General features: G+C 35.9%; 1 protein-coding gene across 1 annotated transcript; it reads left to right on the plus strand.

Annotated features, from left to right (window-relative positions):
• The first annotated feature begins 3,342 nt into the window (after window positions 1-3,342).
• Window positions 3,343-14,569, plus strand: LOC131854097 (trypsin beta-like). The gene is made up of 6 exons (XM_059205222.1): window positions 3,343-3,568; window positions 5,018-5,041; window positions 5,188-5,335; window positions 11,565-11,817; window positions 12,624-12,779; window positions 14,336-14,569. Exons 1-6 carry the CDS (start codon window positions 3,343-3,345, stop codon window positions 14,510-14,512), a joined length of 984 nt encoding a protein of 327 aa, XP_059061205.1. The 3' UTR covers window positions 14,513-14,569.
• Window positions 14,570-15,805: the final 1,236 nt, after the last annotated feature.

A 15,805-nucleotide genomic window follows, 5' to 3' on the forward strand; every position in this document is an offset into this window, starting at 1 on the left:
TGAGGTCGCTCCTTAAAACCTGTGAAGACACCAGGAGACTTCTGCGCTTTTGGGAGGAGCTTGGCTGGCTACAAAAAGGTGAGGTCGCTCCGTGAAGTCTGTAAAGACACCAGGAGACTCCTGCGCTTTTGGGAGGAGCTTGGCTGGATACAGAAAGGTGAGGTCGCTTCGTGAAGCCTGAGAAGATAACAGGCGACTTCTGCGCTTTTGGGAGGATCTTGGCTGGCTACAGAAAGGTGAGGTCGCTCCTTAAAACCTGTGAAGACACCAGGAGACTTCTGCGCTTTTGGGAGGAGCTTGGCTGGCTACAAAAAGGTGAGGTCGCTCTGTGAAGCCAGAGAAGATAACAGGCGACTTCTTCGCTTTTCGGAGGATCCTGGCTGGCTACTCTGGTAGCTCGGTTCTACAGTCCTCAGAAAGGTGAGGTCGCTCCGTGAAGCCTATGAAGAAACCAGCAGCAGTTGCGGAAAATTGAGTCTAATTTACATTACATTACGAACCGAAAGAAAACAGGGCTAGGGTATTAGAATATAGTTATAATAATCATAAGAACCCTGGAAAACATAATCATAAAAACACAGCGCCATCTAGTCGCATGCTAAGCAGAGTATATGTTACTGGACAACTGATACAAATATTATTTTTTGGTACATACATAACATACATATAAGACACCCAACCAATACAATCGTACTCATGAATAAAAATGTTTGCACCCTGCAATCGAACCCGCGACCAATGGAAGTAAGGGTAAACTAATTGCTATATAAAACAATAAAAACATTATCAATTTATGGCCAAAACACTTTTCAACATCACCTATTGACAGTCTCACCTATTTCATCCGCCAAACAGCATACTTTGTAAACTGTGTTTTACATTATACAGTACAGATTAGACAGTGAAATTACGTGAAAGGTATGACATCTTAGACTCCGGTATAGGAACTCTTAGAAATCGTCACATTATAACGTGATGTGCGTAGTGCTATTAATTTATAAAATAATACATTTTACCATCAGGCGGGCCGCCAGCTAGTTTGCTATTTCAATTAAATTCAAATTCAACATATCTTTATGCATGTAGATCTATTACAGACTTTATATGTAAAATCTACCGTCAGTTCGGAATGATTACGAGATGAGAACTGACAAGAAACTCAGCTCGTATTCTTTTCAAATAAATGTTGTACATGTTTACAATAATACAGATTCATTTTTAAATTCATATTTGGGCAAGTAATATAATCAGTGTTCATAATACGAACATTATATAAAATATATTAGGAAAAAAACTTTTTAATACCATTAAAGCGATGGTTACTTAAGTTAACATACACAAAACAAACATCTTAACGTGAACCACTCGAGTTAACAAACTTCACCAAAACTCCGCTCGGCCGAAAACTTTCTTACTTTAAAGAAACTTGTGGAGGTTATTATAAATTCATTAGGCAATAAAAAAGAATCAGCATTGCAGTGTCCCCTCCCCCCACTTTGTTCAGCTCCCATCGTGGAAAGTTATAATTAGGTCACCGTTACGGGAATACTAATAAATGTAAGTGCAAAGTTTATGTTCTTCAAGTAATTCACGGTTCATTGTATGCGTTGCGGTTTATTTAAAACCTCATTTACACTTTTACAGTTTACAGCTATATATATATATATATATTCGAACTAAACTAACCCGGCTTCGCACGGATGTACATGTAAACTTTCCTCTTGAATCACTCTATCTATTAAAAAAACCACTTCAAAATCCGTTGCGTAGTTTTAAAGATTTAAGCATACATAGGGATGGACAGCGACAGCGACTTTATTTTATACTATTTAATGATACACATACATAACAGATTTACACCGTATATTGATATATTACAGTCATTTTGGTATCAAACAAAAAATTGCATAAGGCACAAACAAAACCCCAGGGAAGGAGCTGCGGAGCGGCTGAAAACCGACTTTGGCCTATCGAGTATGAGAGACTTTAGTCTGAAGACTCTGCTAGGCGTTAGAAGCTCATACAGGTCATTAATTAGTAGGTATTTGTCCTGTATACTTCGAAATTAGTGAACAAAACTATACTTATAATGAGGTCTTTTAACTCCATTGCTAACAATCAATGTATAATCTCACGGTCACACAGTCTGCCTACAGAACTGTAATTAATTGCAAAAGAGTATCAATTAATCACATTATTTTGCTTAAACGACCAAGCTTTACCAATGTACAAGGCAAAATAATGTTAGAATGGTGTACACAAATAGCTATATAATATATAAAGAAATGCTTACATATGAGTTCAAATATTGACTATTTTGTTAATGTATCACACGAAGACAATATAACAAATATATAATATACTTTATTACGGTAAGTTTCTTAGTACTTCAGTCAATTACTATCGAATCTATTTATACCAATAGATGCCTTACTGAAGTTAATAATTAATTAATGTGAACACAGTTCCATCATTTCGAATTAAAAGCCTGAACTTCGCGGCGCCGTCTCCGGTTTGTCCCATTTCTCTTCAGACAAAACGAAACTCGTTCAAACGTAACAAATTTAATTACAGATTGGCCGGGGACAAAACAGTGGGCTCTCCTCTAATACGCCACCTGGAGCGAAACTCGTTAATACAATTCAAGAGCGGATTTTCTAAGTTTTAAAATGTCCGAAACAAGACCCGAGGCGTCGTGAAAAGTTCTCACCCTTTACGGACGAAACTTTACGTGTTTAAGTACTTTTATTTTTCACAGATAATAACTGTTGAATCCTTCGAGGGATCGAAAGGAACAAGGATCATTGTTTCCACTTTGAGTGGCAATTCACACTTATAAAGCAGTTATATTAACACAAAAGTAACTTTAGCGCCTGCTAGAATATAATAGCAACAAGTTACGCTACGACGTCTTGCTCGGAGTAAGTCACAGTAATACAGAATTGTGTATCAACATTATTGCATAGTTTGCGGTGCACTCCATAAAGTTTTGCGTAATTTCACGCCCATTTGATTTTATGCGCGGGTCTAACTACCTACTACGGCAAATGAAACCAAATATTTATTCTACGTTGCCTAGAATACGCTGCAAACCTTTTAACAAGCGATAACACTCACCTCGGAGGCAGTTTGAGCTTTACGAGCGTGCTAAAAAAAGACGAAAAATTTTGAGGAAAATGACGGACTTGAAGATGTTTTGGGATATTTCATAAATACTATAAAATGGTTTATCAAGATTTCTATAAATGGAACAAAATGAACTGTAGTTTATAGACTTACCTAGGCACAATCTTTTATTAGAAAACAAAATATTTTGAATTAATTTTATAAAATTTATTGAATATGCTGTGTTTGAAGTTTCTGCTAATATTTGTGTGTATAATTGTATCCGGAGAAGATACAGGAGGGATATTGACGGGAAACAATGCACCAGGAATAGACTATTCGGACTTGGCTGGCGAGGCGGAAAGACACAAGAATAATATACTGAACTTCTTGAATTTATCGCGAGTGCGTGAAAAATATAAAGCTATGTTCGAATGCCTTCTTAAAAAACTGACTGATGATGGTAATGTTCTTTTATCTCATATAGTATCTAAGAACCGATAGGGACACAGTACAGTTATCGGAATATAAGGCGCACACATATGAAGTGAAATTACAGTATACTTATATTATACTACAGTATACTTACGCGTATATTATACTAGCTGTTCGTGCGACTTCGTGGAATTTAACTTTATTTTTCTAAAATAAAAGTAGCCTAAGACTCCTTATTACATCAGCTACCTGCCAAAAAAGTCCCGTCAAAATCGGTCCAGCCATTTCAGAGATTAGCCGGAACAAACAGGCCGATAGACAGACAGACAAAAATGATAAAAAATGTTATTTTGGTATATGTACCGTATATATATTCATATGCATGTAGTAAAAAACGGTTATTTCAATATTACAAACAGACACTCCAATTTTATTTATATGTATAGATGTATAGATTATATAGAAGGCTTTTATTTTCTGTATTATGTTAGTCATAAACGTATATCCAGATATTAATACTTGAAGCAAAATCGATACGTATGAAATTTCGCACACTTATACTTTAAATAAAGGAGTGCAGATGCTAATATTTTTAAATTATGCATAAAAGATATAATCAATGTATAAAAAAAACTTTACACACTGCTATTTATTTGACATACACACACGCATATGTAGTCTTTTGTTAATTATGATATATCATACTATTTTTGTTATTTTCTTTATTTTATTCTGTTTTCTGTTTATTTTATTTTATTTTTATATAATCAACAATTGATCTGGTATGTTTTTATAAAATCAAACAAAAATATCTTAAATCGTCTGATATGTCAAATCTACTCTACTCGCTGATCTGTAATAGTTAATAATCATCTGGCAATTCTTCTGTGGACTCCCGCGATACAGGATCGCTTAGTGTGGGGTCCAATGTTTAATCAACTTTATAATAAAACTAACTATAAAATTGAAGAATTCGTTAACGATAATATTTTTATAAACATTTTTAGAAAAATTTAATGAGTGCGTAGCGATTTCTATGTTGATTATCGCATGCCTCTTACTTGTTATACTGTAATTATTTATATTTATATATAAATTTATATTTATATATAAAAAAAACATCTATTCAAAAGAGCAACACACAAGTTTCTTGCTCATTCTTCTTGTGTAGAATCAAAACATGGCTATTCAAAAGTACTTGTAATGAGTTTATTTGAATAAAGATTATTTCTATTTCTATATCTAATATTTATATGTTTGAAAATGAATAAATGAATAATTGATATTTATGACAACTAAAATCTAGACATGAATTTAAATGTTTTTATTGTGCAGCAATCGAACTTATGACTACCGTCGCCTATGAACGTAAACCTATGACTACTACTACATAAATACTATTAAAGTTGTCAAGATGGATATGTATCTAAATAGACTCAAAACCTATCATAGTGTAACAAGAATATTATATTTTCAGATGGTGCCACATCTAAACGTAGAGGTAAATTTATTATTTCTTTTAAATAATTATTAGAACAAATTCGTCTCCTATTGTGTTCATACGCATGTAGTAAAAAACAGTTATTTCTATATTACAAACAAACACTCCATATTTATTTATATGTATGTATGTACAACTGTTCAAAGGATCTACTCGTCGCATAGTGTCTGGTCAGAATACTTCAATAGCTGCTGTGCCGTGGCAAGTGTCGCTGAGGGAGAAGACCTACGCCATATGCGGAGGATCCGTGGTCACCGACACGTGGCTGATAACAGCTGCTCATTGCTTACTCAGGTACGACCTTTTTTTTCGGACTACTATGATGTTGGCCACAGCTGGCCTTTATAGCTTCACCGGACGATAAGGAGCCAGTGTACATAGCACTCCAAACCCGCTGAAGGCCAACACCTGCCTAACAGATACGACTTTAGTCTGAGGGCACTGCTGTAATTTTCTTCTCTCGTAATTTCTTTTTCTTTCTTTCTGTCGTAATTTTCTTTATTAAAAAAGAAACTCCTCCCTGACAGATATCATTTAGTCTGAGGGCACTGCTGTAGGTTAGAATCTCGGCCCAGGCCGTTGTAATTTCGATCCCCATTTGAATTGGTCGGGGATCGATCGGAGGGGGAAGTCGAACAATTTTGTTACAATATATACCTAGGAATTCAGAGAATATTTTGAAGAAAGTGTTACATATGTGGATGGTTATAAAGGCAGAGGAAGGCCGAAAAAGAGATGGATGGACTGTGTTTAAGATATTATGACTAGAAAGGGAACGAGATGGTTAAATAACGAGATAAATACGGACAGGTATGAATGGAAGAGAAAAACGTATTACACCCATCCCAGATGAATGGGGTAAGGAAGAGTTAGTCATAAAAGTTAAGTTGGAAGCCAATAGCATTCATGACAGAGAACAATTTTTTTTAGTATTTGATAAATTGTTTAATTACGTAATAAATTTAAATTAACTATTAACTAACTACGACAAATGGTTAATTTAAATTTGACTATAGTAAAAAATACAAAAAGATTTTTGGACCAGCAATAACAATTAAACTAAAGAGTATATATGTATGTTTTTCTCCAGCATTAACAATTAAACTAATAACTAATGTGTATAATATTTTTTTATTGATTTTGTATATTTTATGCATAATTAAAAAAAATATATTAAGATACTGCACTATTTCTCTATATATCCGTCATATTCGTGAACGGGTGCTGCTTGTGGGGACTGGTCTGTTCAGGTTGCGAACACTGATTAAATTTTTTGTTTTTTGCAATAACATATGCTGGTGGTCACTCTATTCTCACAAATTTGAATTTAAATTAATCTGTATTATTGTAATTATACATAAATTCTCATCTCGATATCATTCCGAACTGACGGTAGATTTGACATATCATAATAGTCTGTAATAGACCTACGTGAATAAAGATATTCTGAATTTTGAATAGAATTGAATAGTGTGCAAAAGTTAATATTAGGAATATATTATTGAATTGTGTGAATTCTCGTGAAATTCGTCCGCGCAATTTTCGTGAAAAGCGGTACCTACAAAGTATTTGCTTCACATATTTATATAACAATATAATAATAACGATTTTTAAATTTCCATTTTGGTTCTTGATGAAAGCAGTTCTGTTGCGAGTGTATTTCATTTTCAAAGTGATCATAAAAGGAAGCAAATTTTTAGAATATGTTAGAAATGACCGAAACACTACGGCAAAAAGACAGCGTAAAAACAGATCGATGTATATTATAGCAATGAAGGATGGAGATCAAGATGACGAGCAAAAAGTAAAACGGCACCGTTGTAGTTGATAGAATATTTTTGTATTAAATTGACTTATGTCATATAAAAACAATATAATATTATAAAAAATATAGACAATAAAAATGTATATAAAATAGTTTCCAACAATAGCAATAGACGAATTTGAATTTGAATTGATAGTAATGACAGAAACATTATAGAGTGCATTTGTGTCTGCCTACTCCAAAAGCGACAGCGTTAAAATAGACCGATGTATATAAAACAGGATCACAGTCATCGAGTCCTCGCATTTTACAGCATACAAGTAATTTTATCTACCGAAACGCGTAATCCTATCCCAACCATCCCGGGGGACAACGTTTCGCATATCCACAGTTTCTGACCGAAAATCCGTCCAAATCTCACGCCGTCACACAATATTACCAACCGCTACCAGCCGTGGTTGGTATTGAATAAATTCGACCGGGCGTCGTGTATACGACATCCTTTATAGTCTACCCCTCGTGAATGGCTCCTACCCACAATTTCAATTTATCCTCGAGTGAATTGTATTTTTTCGAATGCAAAACAGCAATCGCCCGCGGGTGCCTACGGTGCGATTCTGTCTCTCAAAGTATAGGTGCCGAAGAGTGAAATAAGCCCAAACAGGGCTGCCAACATTAACACTTTTTGCCTCTTACATAAGAGTTCTCTTACATATTTTGTGTAATTATTCTAGATCTTATTTTTTTTTTTTGTTATCTTAAATTAAATAAATTTATATGTATCTGTATACAGTTAAAAAAACCCGCATGTTATTTTTTTAACGAATAATGGGGATAACCTGAACCAGGACTATATAGGTGCACCTCGTTGAGTTTGTACTTATGTTAGCAACAGCTGAAACAGCTCCTATTACCAACTTTCTATGTAATTTTCTGTTTTATTGTAAATTATATTATTTGTGTTATGTTGGCAATAAATCAATTATTTATCTATCTATATTTTGATGACCTATTAAATATATATTCATTGAACAAAGCCTATTTATTACTCACTACACGATTACATAAATTACGATCGTGCATGGCAATAGTTGTTCATACACGGGATTTTCATTTAATGTTAGATACCTATGTAAGTACACAGTACACAATGTGAATAAACTGGTTTTTAAATAAAAATGTTTCAGTTTTTTGTCAGTTGTTATTTAATCTGTGTACTGAACTAGATGGTAGGGAAAATATTAATACAAAACTTTCGACTTGTTCATAAGCTGCTAAAATGTCCATGTCACATGAATATATAATTTTTGATTTGATTTGATTTGATGATGATTTGATGATGTTGACGATATCATCGTACCTCGTACCGACCAGTAATCTAATAGTGTTAACTATACAATCCTCATACGGTTGGCAATCCTGGTAGAAAGAATGCCTAGATAGATAGACAGAAAGGACGCTCAGTAGAAGTTTATGGTTGTTCTCGCGAAATTTATCTTCACCCACTTTGAAAGCGATACATTGCTGATAAAATGTAGGACTTGCATCCCGGTCCAATATTGTATGTATTAAAGGACATCCATTTCGTTTGTCTTCTCGTAGAGCCATTAAATAGACTTGTGTTCCGAGGATCGTATAAAACTCGCATTCAGCGAATCGCCCGCTATTTATTTATTGGGGTGGAAAACACATTTTTCAATGAGACAATGTAAAATATTCTTCGTTCTAGAACTTACTATTTAATACTAGCAATCCGTCCCGGCTTCACACGGATATATTATAAATCTTTGAATTTCTCGGCTTTCTGTACTATAATACGCATATATTATACATAGAAATCTTCGTCTCAAATCACTATATCTATTGCTGAAAACTGTATTAAAATCCGTTGCATAATTTAACGAAGTAATACATTAATATTTCATAATTAAATCTCATTATTATCAAGATTAAATGTTAAAATGAATACCTGAGTATAATTCATTTTGTTAAGTTGAGGATTTGTTCAATTCAATTCAATAATTTATGTGCAAAAACATGAGTACAAATTAATTCTCAATAATATATAGTACCTTATTTCCTTATTCTAATGCTGTTGGCCGCAGCTGGCCTTTACAGCTTCATCGGACGATAGGGGGCAAGTGCAGATGGCACTCCAAACCAAGGAAGGACTAACGGAGCGGCTGAAGGCCAACTCCCGCCTGACGGATACGACTTTAGTCTGAGGGCACCGCTAGCAGTTCGAACCTCGGCTCAGGCCGTCGTAACATCGGTCCCCGTTTGAATTGGACGGGGGATCAATCGTAAGGAATAAGGTACTTGCATAAAAAATTAAATTAAAAACATTTTGTCTGTCTGTTCGTTCCTACCAACTCTGAAACGACTGAACTGATTCTGACGGCACATGTGGTCAATCAGCCTGATTTTTATAACACTCTTCCTAATCTGCACTACTAGTATACAAGTAGAATAACAAATTTACTATTAAATGCACTTATATTAAGTTCATTTGAATAATAATCTATACTAATAAATATATTACTTGCTTACCCGTGACCCGTGACTCCGTTCGCGTGAAATTTAACTTTTTCATATTAAACCTCTGTTAATTAGAAAGTACCTAACCGGAAATTGACTCAACACTAAACCAACAACTGTGACGTTCCTCAGAAACAAAACATCAAAGAAAATAACAATATTGAATATTGCAAAATCTGGCCATTCGTTTTGTTTTCTATTACATTACACCTTTCTAAAATCCCCAAGGCCCTAGGTCTAGGCCGGAAATTTCTATATTTCAGGTATTTCCAACTAATTGATTTATCTCAGCTGTAGCGAGTTGCTCAATGGAAAAATTTAATTAGGCGAGTTAACTACCGACGTCTCGCAATATCTGTATTATCTGATAAATTTTAGAAACAATGAAACAATCTATCTATATATATATAACGCAAGCGCAATACTTCAGATCACAAAAAAGAATCAGTTCAATAGATTTTTTATTCACACTGCGATTGTTTTCAAACAAAAAAAAAACGTCTATTAGTTTAAGATCTACGATACCAAATACAGACACACATACATGTCAAACTTATTACACCTCTCTATTTACGACGGGTATTTAAAATCACATAACAATAAAAATTTTGAGATCGTTTATATACATTATTAATATCTTTCTAGTATATAAAATTCTCGTATCGCGTTTTTTTTTACCAAAGAAATTTACAGATTTTTATGAAACTTTGTGTGCATATCAGGTAGGTTCAAGAATCGGCATATCATCATATTACTTCATACTCTTCAATGATTAGGGTGAAATATCACTAAATATTTTTTTTTTATTATGATTTAGTATTGAAAATGCTTACAACTTGAAAATGTTCTTACTTTATACGACCAACCCTTTTTTTATAACTACATATATCATTACTTCAATTTATATGGTAAAACGTTTAATGGATCTGCTAGCTTATATTATATATATATCAATCTATCATCAGCGTGTGTCTGTCCACTGTTGGACATAGACCTTTCCTAAAGACTTCCACCATGTGCGCTCTTCCGCCTTCCGCATCCATCCACTCCCGGCCACCTTCGGGATGTCGTCGGTCCCTCCACCAACCCATGGCCATTCTAACTCCTCTTTCTCCTCTCCAATTCCTCTCGGTTATACTGGCCGAATCTGCGGGGAATGCGCGCTGAAAAGCACGCATTCTCTTGACCCCTACAAATTATTTCAACTCCTGTCCCCTCTGTCGCACTCTCCCCCTTCTGGGGCAGCGGACGAAACCTCGACAGCTTCGGTGCCGGCTCGGCCCAGCTCTCCGTCTTCAGCGGTGTCCTTCCTTCTTGAACGCGTACCACCAGCAGTCCTCTCGTACTCGCTCCGCCTCCGGTGCCACTGATGCGGGAACTCCCGCAGCCTCCTAAAATTCTCCTCAGTAGACACCAAGTCCGGGTAGTACACCGAACCCTCTCCTTCGCCTTCACCGCGACGTATCCCCTCCAGCAGCTTCCCCCTGAGATCGGAATATAGGGAGCACTCCCATACAACGTGGTGGAGGTCCTCTTGCGATTCCCCGCAACCGCAGCCGCTCGACTCGTAGAGTCTCATTCGTAGATGTCGTCGGTCCATCTTGCAGGAGGGCGCCCGACACTCCGTCGACCCATACGCGACCTCTCCATAACCTTTCTTCCCCATCTATCATCGCTGACTCTGCTGATATACACGGCCCACTGCCACTTCAGCTGACATACTTTGAGAGCTATGTCGTCCACTTTGGTTCTCCGTCGAATTTCCTCGTTTCGGATCATGTCTCTTAGAGAAACTCCGAGCATAGCTCTCCATCGCCCGCTGTGCGACTTTTAATTTGTGAAGTAGGCCTACGGTTAATGTCCATTATCTGCACCGTAAGTCATTACTGGGAGAATACATTTGTTAAAAATTTTTGTCTTCAAACATTGAGGGATTCGTGCCGTGAAGATGTGACGGAATTTTCCATACGCAGACCAGCCCAGCCCAATGCGTCTGTCGATCTCATTGTTGACATTTGCCCGCGTAAGTTCTATGACCTGTCCGAGATGTATCTCGACTATGTGTACATAGTCATTTACGTTTTTGATGTTCTCATTTCCGACGGTAACGGGACTTGAGAGAACGAAGTCATTGTACATTACTTTTGTCTTGTCCAGATTCATCTGCAGTCCCATTCATATATATACATCCACTCATAGGCATATATGCTTATATTACAGAGCCCGCTCGAGCGAGCTGAGCGTCCGACTCGGCTCGTCTTGGAAAACGCATGGGGGTGAAATGTACGACGTCAAAGAAAGTTTTGTCCATCCCAAATACGTCAGCAAGACCAAAGTGAACGACGTGGGTCTAGTGAGACTGTACACACCATTGAGATTCTCCGCGAAGGTTTTGCCTATTAGGATGGTGGCTAAAGAGGCGAGAGTACCAGCTGATGGGCTGGCCATCATCTCAGGATGGGGAAAGTTGAAGGTAATAACGAATAACAGCATAATAAGCAGTAGGATCCTCACAAACAATTTAATCTTAATCATTACATAGTATATAACATTTTCATATGTAGGGTGATTCAAGAGAAAGATTTATATTATTTATTTAGCTAGTAATATTATAAACGCGATAGTTTGTAAGTATGGATGTTTGTTACTCTTTCACTCAAAAAAAAAACTGAACGGATTTTGATGAAACTTTACAGTAATATAGCTTATGTATCAAAATAACATATAGGCTATATTTTTTTTTTAATTTAAGGCGGGTGAAACCGCAAGCAGAGCTAGTAAATAATAATATCTCTGGACAATATATTTTTTTTTATTTTTCGGACTACTCTAATGCTGTTGGCCGCAGCTGGCCTTTACAGCTTCACCGGACGATAGGGGGCGAGTGCAGATGGCTCTCCAAACCCGCAGAATGATAAGTCATTATCTCCATAAGTGGAGCGGCTGAAGACCACACGACAAACGGCTGAACACTTAAAATTCATAGCGCTGACAATATTATCTGATTGCATTAGGAATGAGTGCGCAGTGGTTTCTATATTGATTATCGCATGCCTCTTACTTGTTATTGTGTAAATATAACATATATAACATACAAGCAACACACAAGCTTCTTGTGATGAGTCTGCGTTCCGAATGAGTGATAGAATAATTATTTCATAATACCATATATTTTCATGTCAAATCTCATCAAGATCTGTTCAGCCGTTCAATCGTAAAAAGATAACAGACAGACGCACTTATATTGTTAATGAGAATAGATTTAATTTCGATAACAAGGAAGGAGGTCCCAGCGCTCCATATCTGCAGTCTTCCACAATAAAAACAATTGCTATGAAGCTGTGCCAACGGTCTGGACTTGATAGAAAAGCCATCGACCCTGCATCCATGTTCTGTGCTGGCTTCTTCGAGCAACCCTCGCCTGATGCTTGTCAAGTATGTAATAACCTAATGGAGGAAACAATTGTCATCATAAATATTACTTAGGGACTGGTCTGCTCTGATAACTATGTATGTCATTTGGTGGTAAAAACTGAGGTTACCTGCAAAGTTTTGCGGGAGTTTTGAAAATTGGCAATTTTATAGATTTCAATGAGCTCTTTGCGAATTTCAAGTTTCCCATCGTATCTTTCCCGCACGCGCCGCCATATTGGAAAAATGGCGTCTAAAAACAGTTTTTTGACAATATCTCCTTTCCGACTCATTTTACGATCAAAATAGTTATATAATAAATTAAACTAGAGAAAAATTCCTATAATTTATGTTTACCTTTTTTTTTATCAAATCAATAGTTTTAGCGTACGAATCAATAATTTTACCGCTTTAATTCCGATGGTCGCGGATTCAATTCCACGCACAGTGCAAACATTTCTATTCATGAGTATGATCGGTCTGGATGTTTCCTATGTATATTATCTATGTATTTACCAAAAAAACATCTAAGTATTTACTATATATCAGTTGTCTAGTACACATAACGTAAACTCTGCTTACCATGGGCCTAGATGGCGCTATGGTAATAGTAAAATAAAAGAAAAGAAACTATGTATTTATTTATATCGACTTTACTATTTGGCAGTTTGTTTACTAAAATTCTGAAAATCATTCATTTAAAAGAGCAACTCGCAAGTTTCTTACGCATTCTTATTTTGATGAGTATGCGTTCCGAATGGAATAAATATGACTATTCAAAAGTTGTAAATACATACATAGTATACATAGAAAACACCCAGATCGATACAAACAATCATACTCATGAATACAAATGTTTGTGCCGTGCGAGGAATCGAACCCGCGACCATCGGTCGTAAACCGGTGTACTAGACCGCTAGACCACCGAGGTCGTCGATGGACGAGAACGTCGATAGTGTGATTGTTACAATAAAGGGGTACGCAAGGTTTGAGGTCTTTTTTCAAGTGGTACGCAGCAAAAACTATTTGGGAACCACAGAAATAGTATAATTAGAACTATTTATGTATTTACGCAAAGAAAATCTTTTATAATACCATTTAAATCTGATACTAGCCTCGAATTGAAAGTAATCAGAGGAATTTGAACTGTCAACTTGAGCTTTTTTTAGATACTATAATGGTGTCAAACAAGCATATGGCCCATCTAATGGTAAATGGTTACCGTAGTCTATGGACATTTGAGACACCAGGGGTATCACGTTGCCGATAACTACCCTTAATATACCCTCAATATTTAACCGAATACCTACATTTGAATATGACATGGCAAAGAGTTAGTTCTGTATTGTAAATATTTTCTTTTTTCTTTCTTTCTTTGTCATCGGTGTATCCACCAGAGATTCAGTTGGGAAATATAAATGATAACACAATTTTTTTCATAACGGCCTAACTAAATCTAATTTATAAGTCTATGTAACAAACACTACACCGCTACTTTGTTCTTCTATATTCCATCAGTTGAAACTGAAAAAAGTGATAGCAAATTGTAGGTAGTAATATTAGCTATTCATTTATTTCAGGGTGACAGTGGCGGTCCGTTAGTGAAGGATGGAGTACTGATAGGAGTAGTATCCTGGGGGTTGGGGTGCGCCAGGGGAAACTTTCCCGGCGTGTATACCAGACTCTCACATCCCGTCATTTGGGACTGGGTGCAAGGACATCTGACCAGGAAAAGTGACTCTAATTCCACTACATAATCACATCGATGCCGGCTTGTTTTTTGCATATAAGTAGTGGACGCCCAATAGTCGAAATTCAACCGTAATTAATATAATCATAAGTTTGAACTTTATTAAGATTCTATTACCAAAGAGTATGTGTGTTTTTCTTTATGGATTTAATGTATTTTTTATGCACACTTTAGACTAAATATTATCATTCTGCCCTCCTTCCACCTATAATAATATGTGTGCGAAATTTCGCGCAATTTTCATAAAAAGTCTTGGCTTCACGAATCTAAATATATATAACTCAAAGGTGACTGACACAGTGTCTATCAACGCACAGCCCAAACCACTGGACGGATCGGGCTGAAATTAGGCACGCAGGTAGATGTTATAACGTAGGCATCCCCTAAGAAAGGATTTTGATTATTTCTACCCCAAGGGTATAAAATAGGGGATGAAAGTTTGTATGAAACTTTGTCAATTCTAAACTGAACGGGCTGAGACTTTGTATGTATAAAGCTACTATGACGTAGGCATCCCCTAAGAAAAGATTTTGATAAATTCCACCCCTAAGGGGATAAATTAACGCGAGTGAAGCCGCGGGCAAAAGCTAGTTAAAATATATGTATGATAACTGATTATATACGAGAAATATCGAGTTTCATAATTGAGTTTTTTAGTGGAAAATTAGTTTTCCATGTATCTAATTTATATCTGGTTACGTGTGGAGTGCATATTCAGATTATATTATATTTTGTTACCAAAGAATTTTTTTAATTCCTGTATATACAAATATGAAGAAGTAGAAATGTATTTAAGGATAATTATAGGTTCAGTCATAAAAATGTATATTTATTTCATGTTAAAAACCCCAGATTCATATTAACATAACTTATATGATTTTTTATTGTTATCTCTTCATTACCATCATAATTCCTTCTATCATAGCATCTAAGAATAATACAATGTGGTACCCAAATAGTAATATAATACCCCTAGTATCACGGCTGTTCTGCCAGAGGGGATAGTCAGAAGTCTTGTTTTCGATGTAGTGGTAAACATTCGTCGTAGTACATAACACTTGATATCCAAGTTGCACTGAATAGGTATATACATATTTGTCATGGCAAGGACTAGCTTACCACTTTTTCAGATATTTTTAGGTTTCTGTGGCAGAAGGCCTTTTTAGCGGCATCTTTCATATATTTTTGGGTTGTTATCGGTGTTATTTTTTAACGGAGAGTTAGTTGGAAATTTAAAATAACAAAATTTTTGTTGTCAACTAGATACGAAGTGTGATCTAGGTGGAATAGTAAAACAGCA

The sequence above is a fragment of the Achroia grisella genome, unplaced genomic scaffold (assembly GCF_030625045.1).
Source record: "Achroia grisella isolate CSIRO2021 unplaced genomic scaffold, CSIRO_AGI_Agris_v1 utg947, whole genome shotgun sequence".
Taxonomy (NCBI): Eukaryota; Metazoa; Arthropoda; class Insecta; order Lepidoptera; family Pyralidae; genus Achroia; species Achroia grisella.

Excerpts from the sequence above, each read along its gene's own strand:
- LOC131854097 (XM_059205222.1), top strand. The coding sequence starts at position 3,343 with ATGCTGTGTTTGAAGTTTCTGCTAATATTTGTGTGTATAATTGTATCC. Across the intron at positions 3,569-5,017 it reads TAAAAAACTGACTGATGATG|ATGGTGCCACATCTAAACGT; the intron begins GTAATGTTCTTT and ends TTATATTTTCAG. Across the intron at positions 5,336-11,564 it reads GCTGCTCATTGCTTACTCAG|AGCCCGCTCGAGCGAGCTGA; the intron begins GTACGACCTTTT and ends CTTATATTACAG.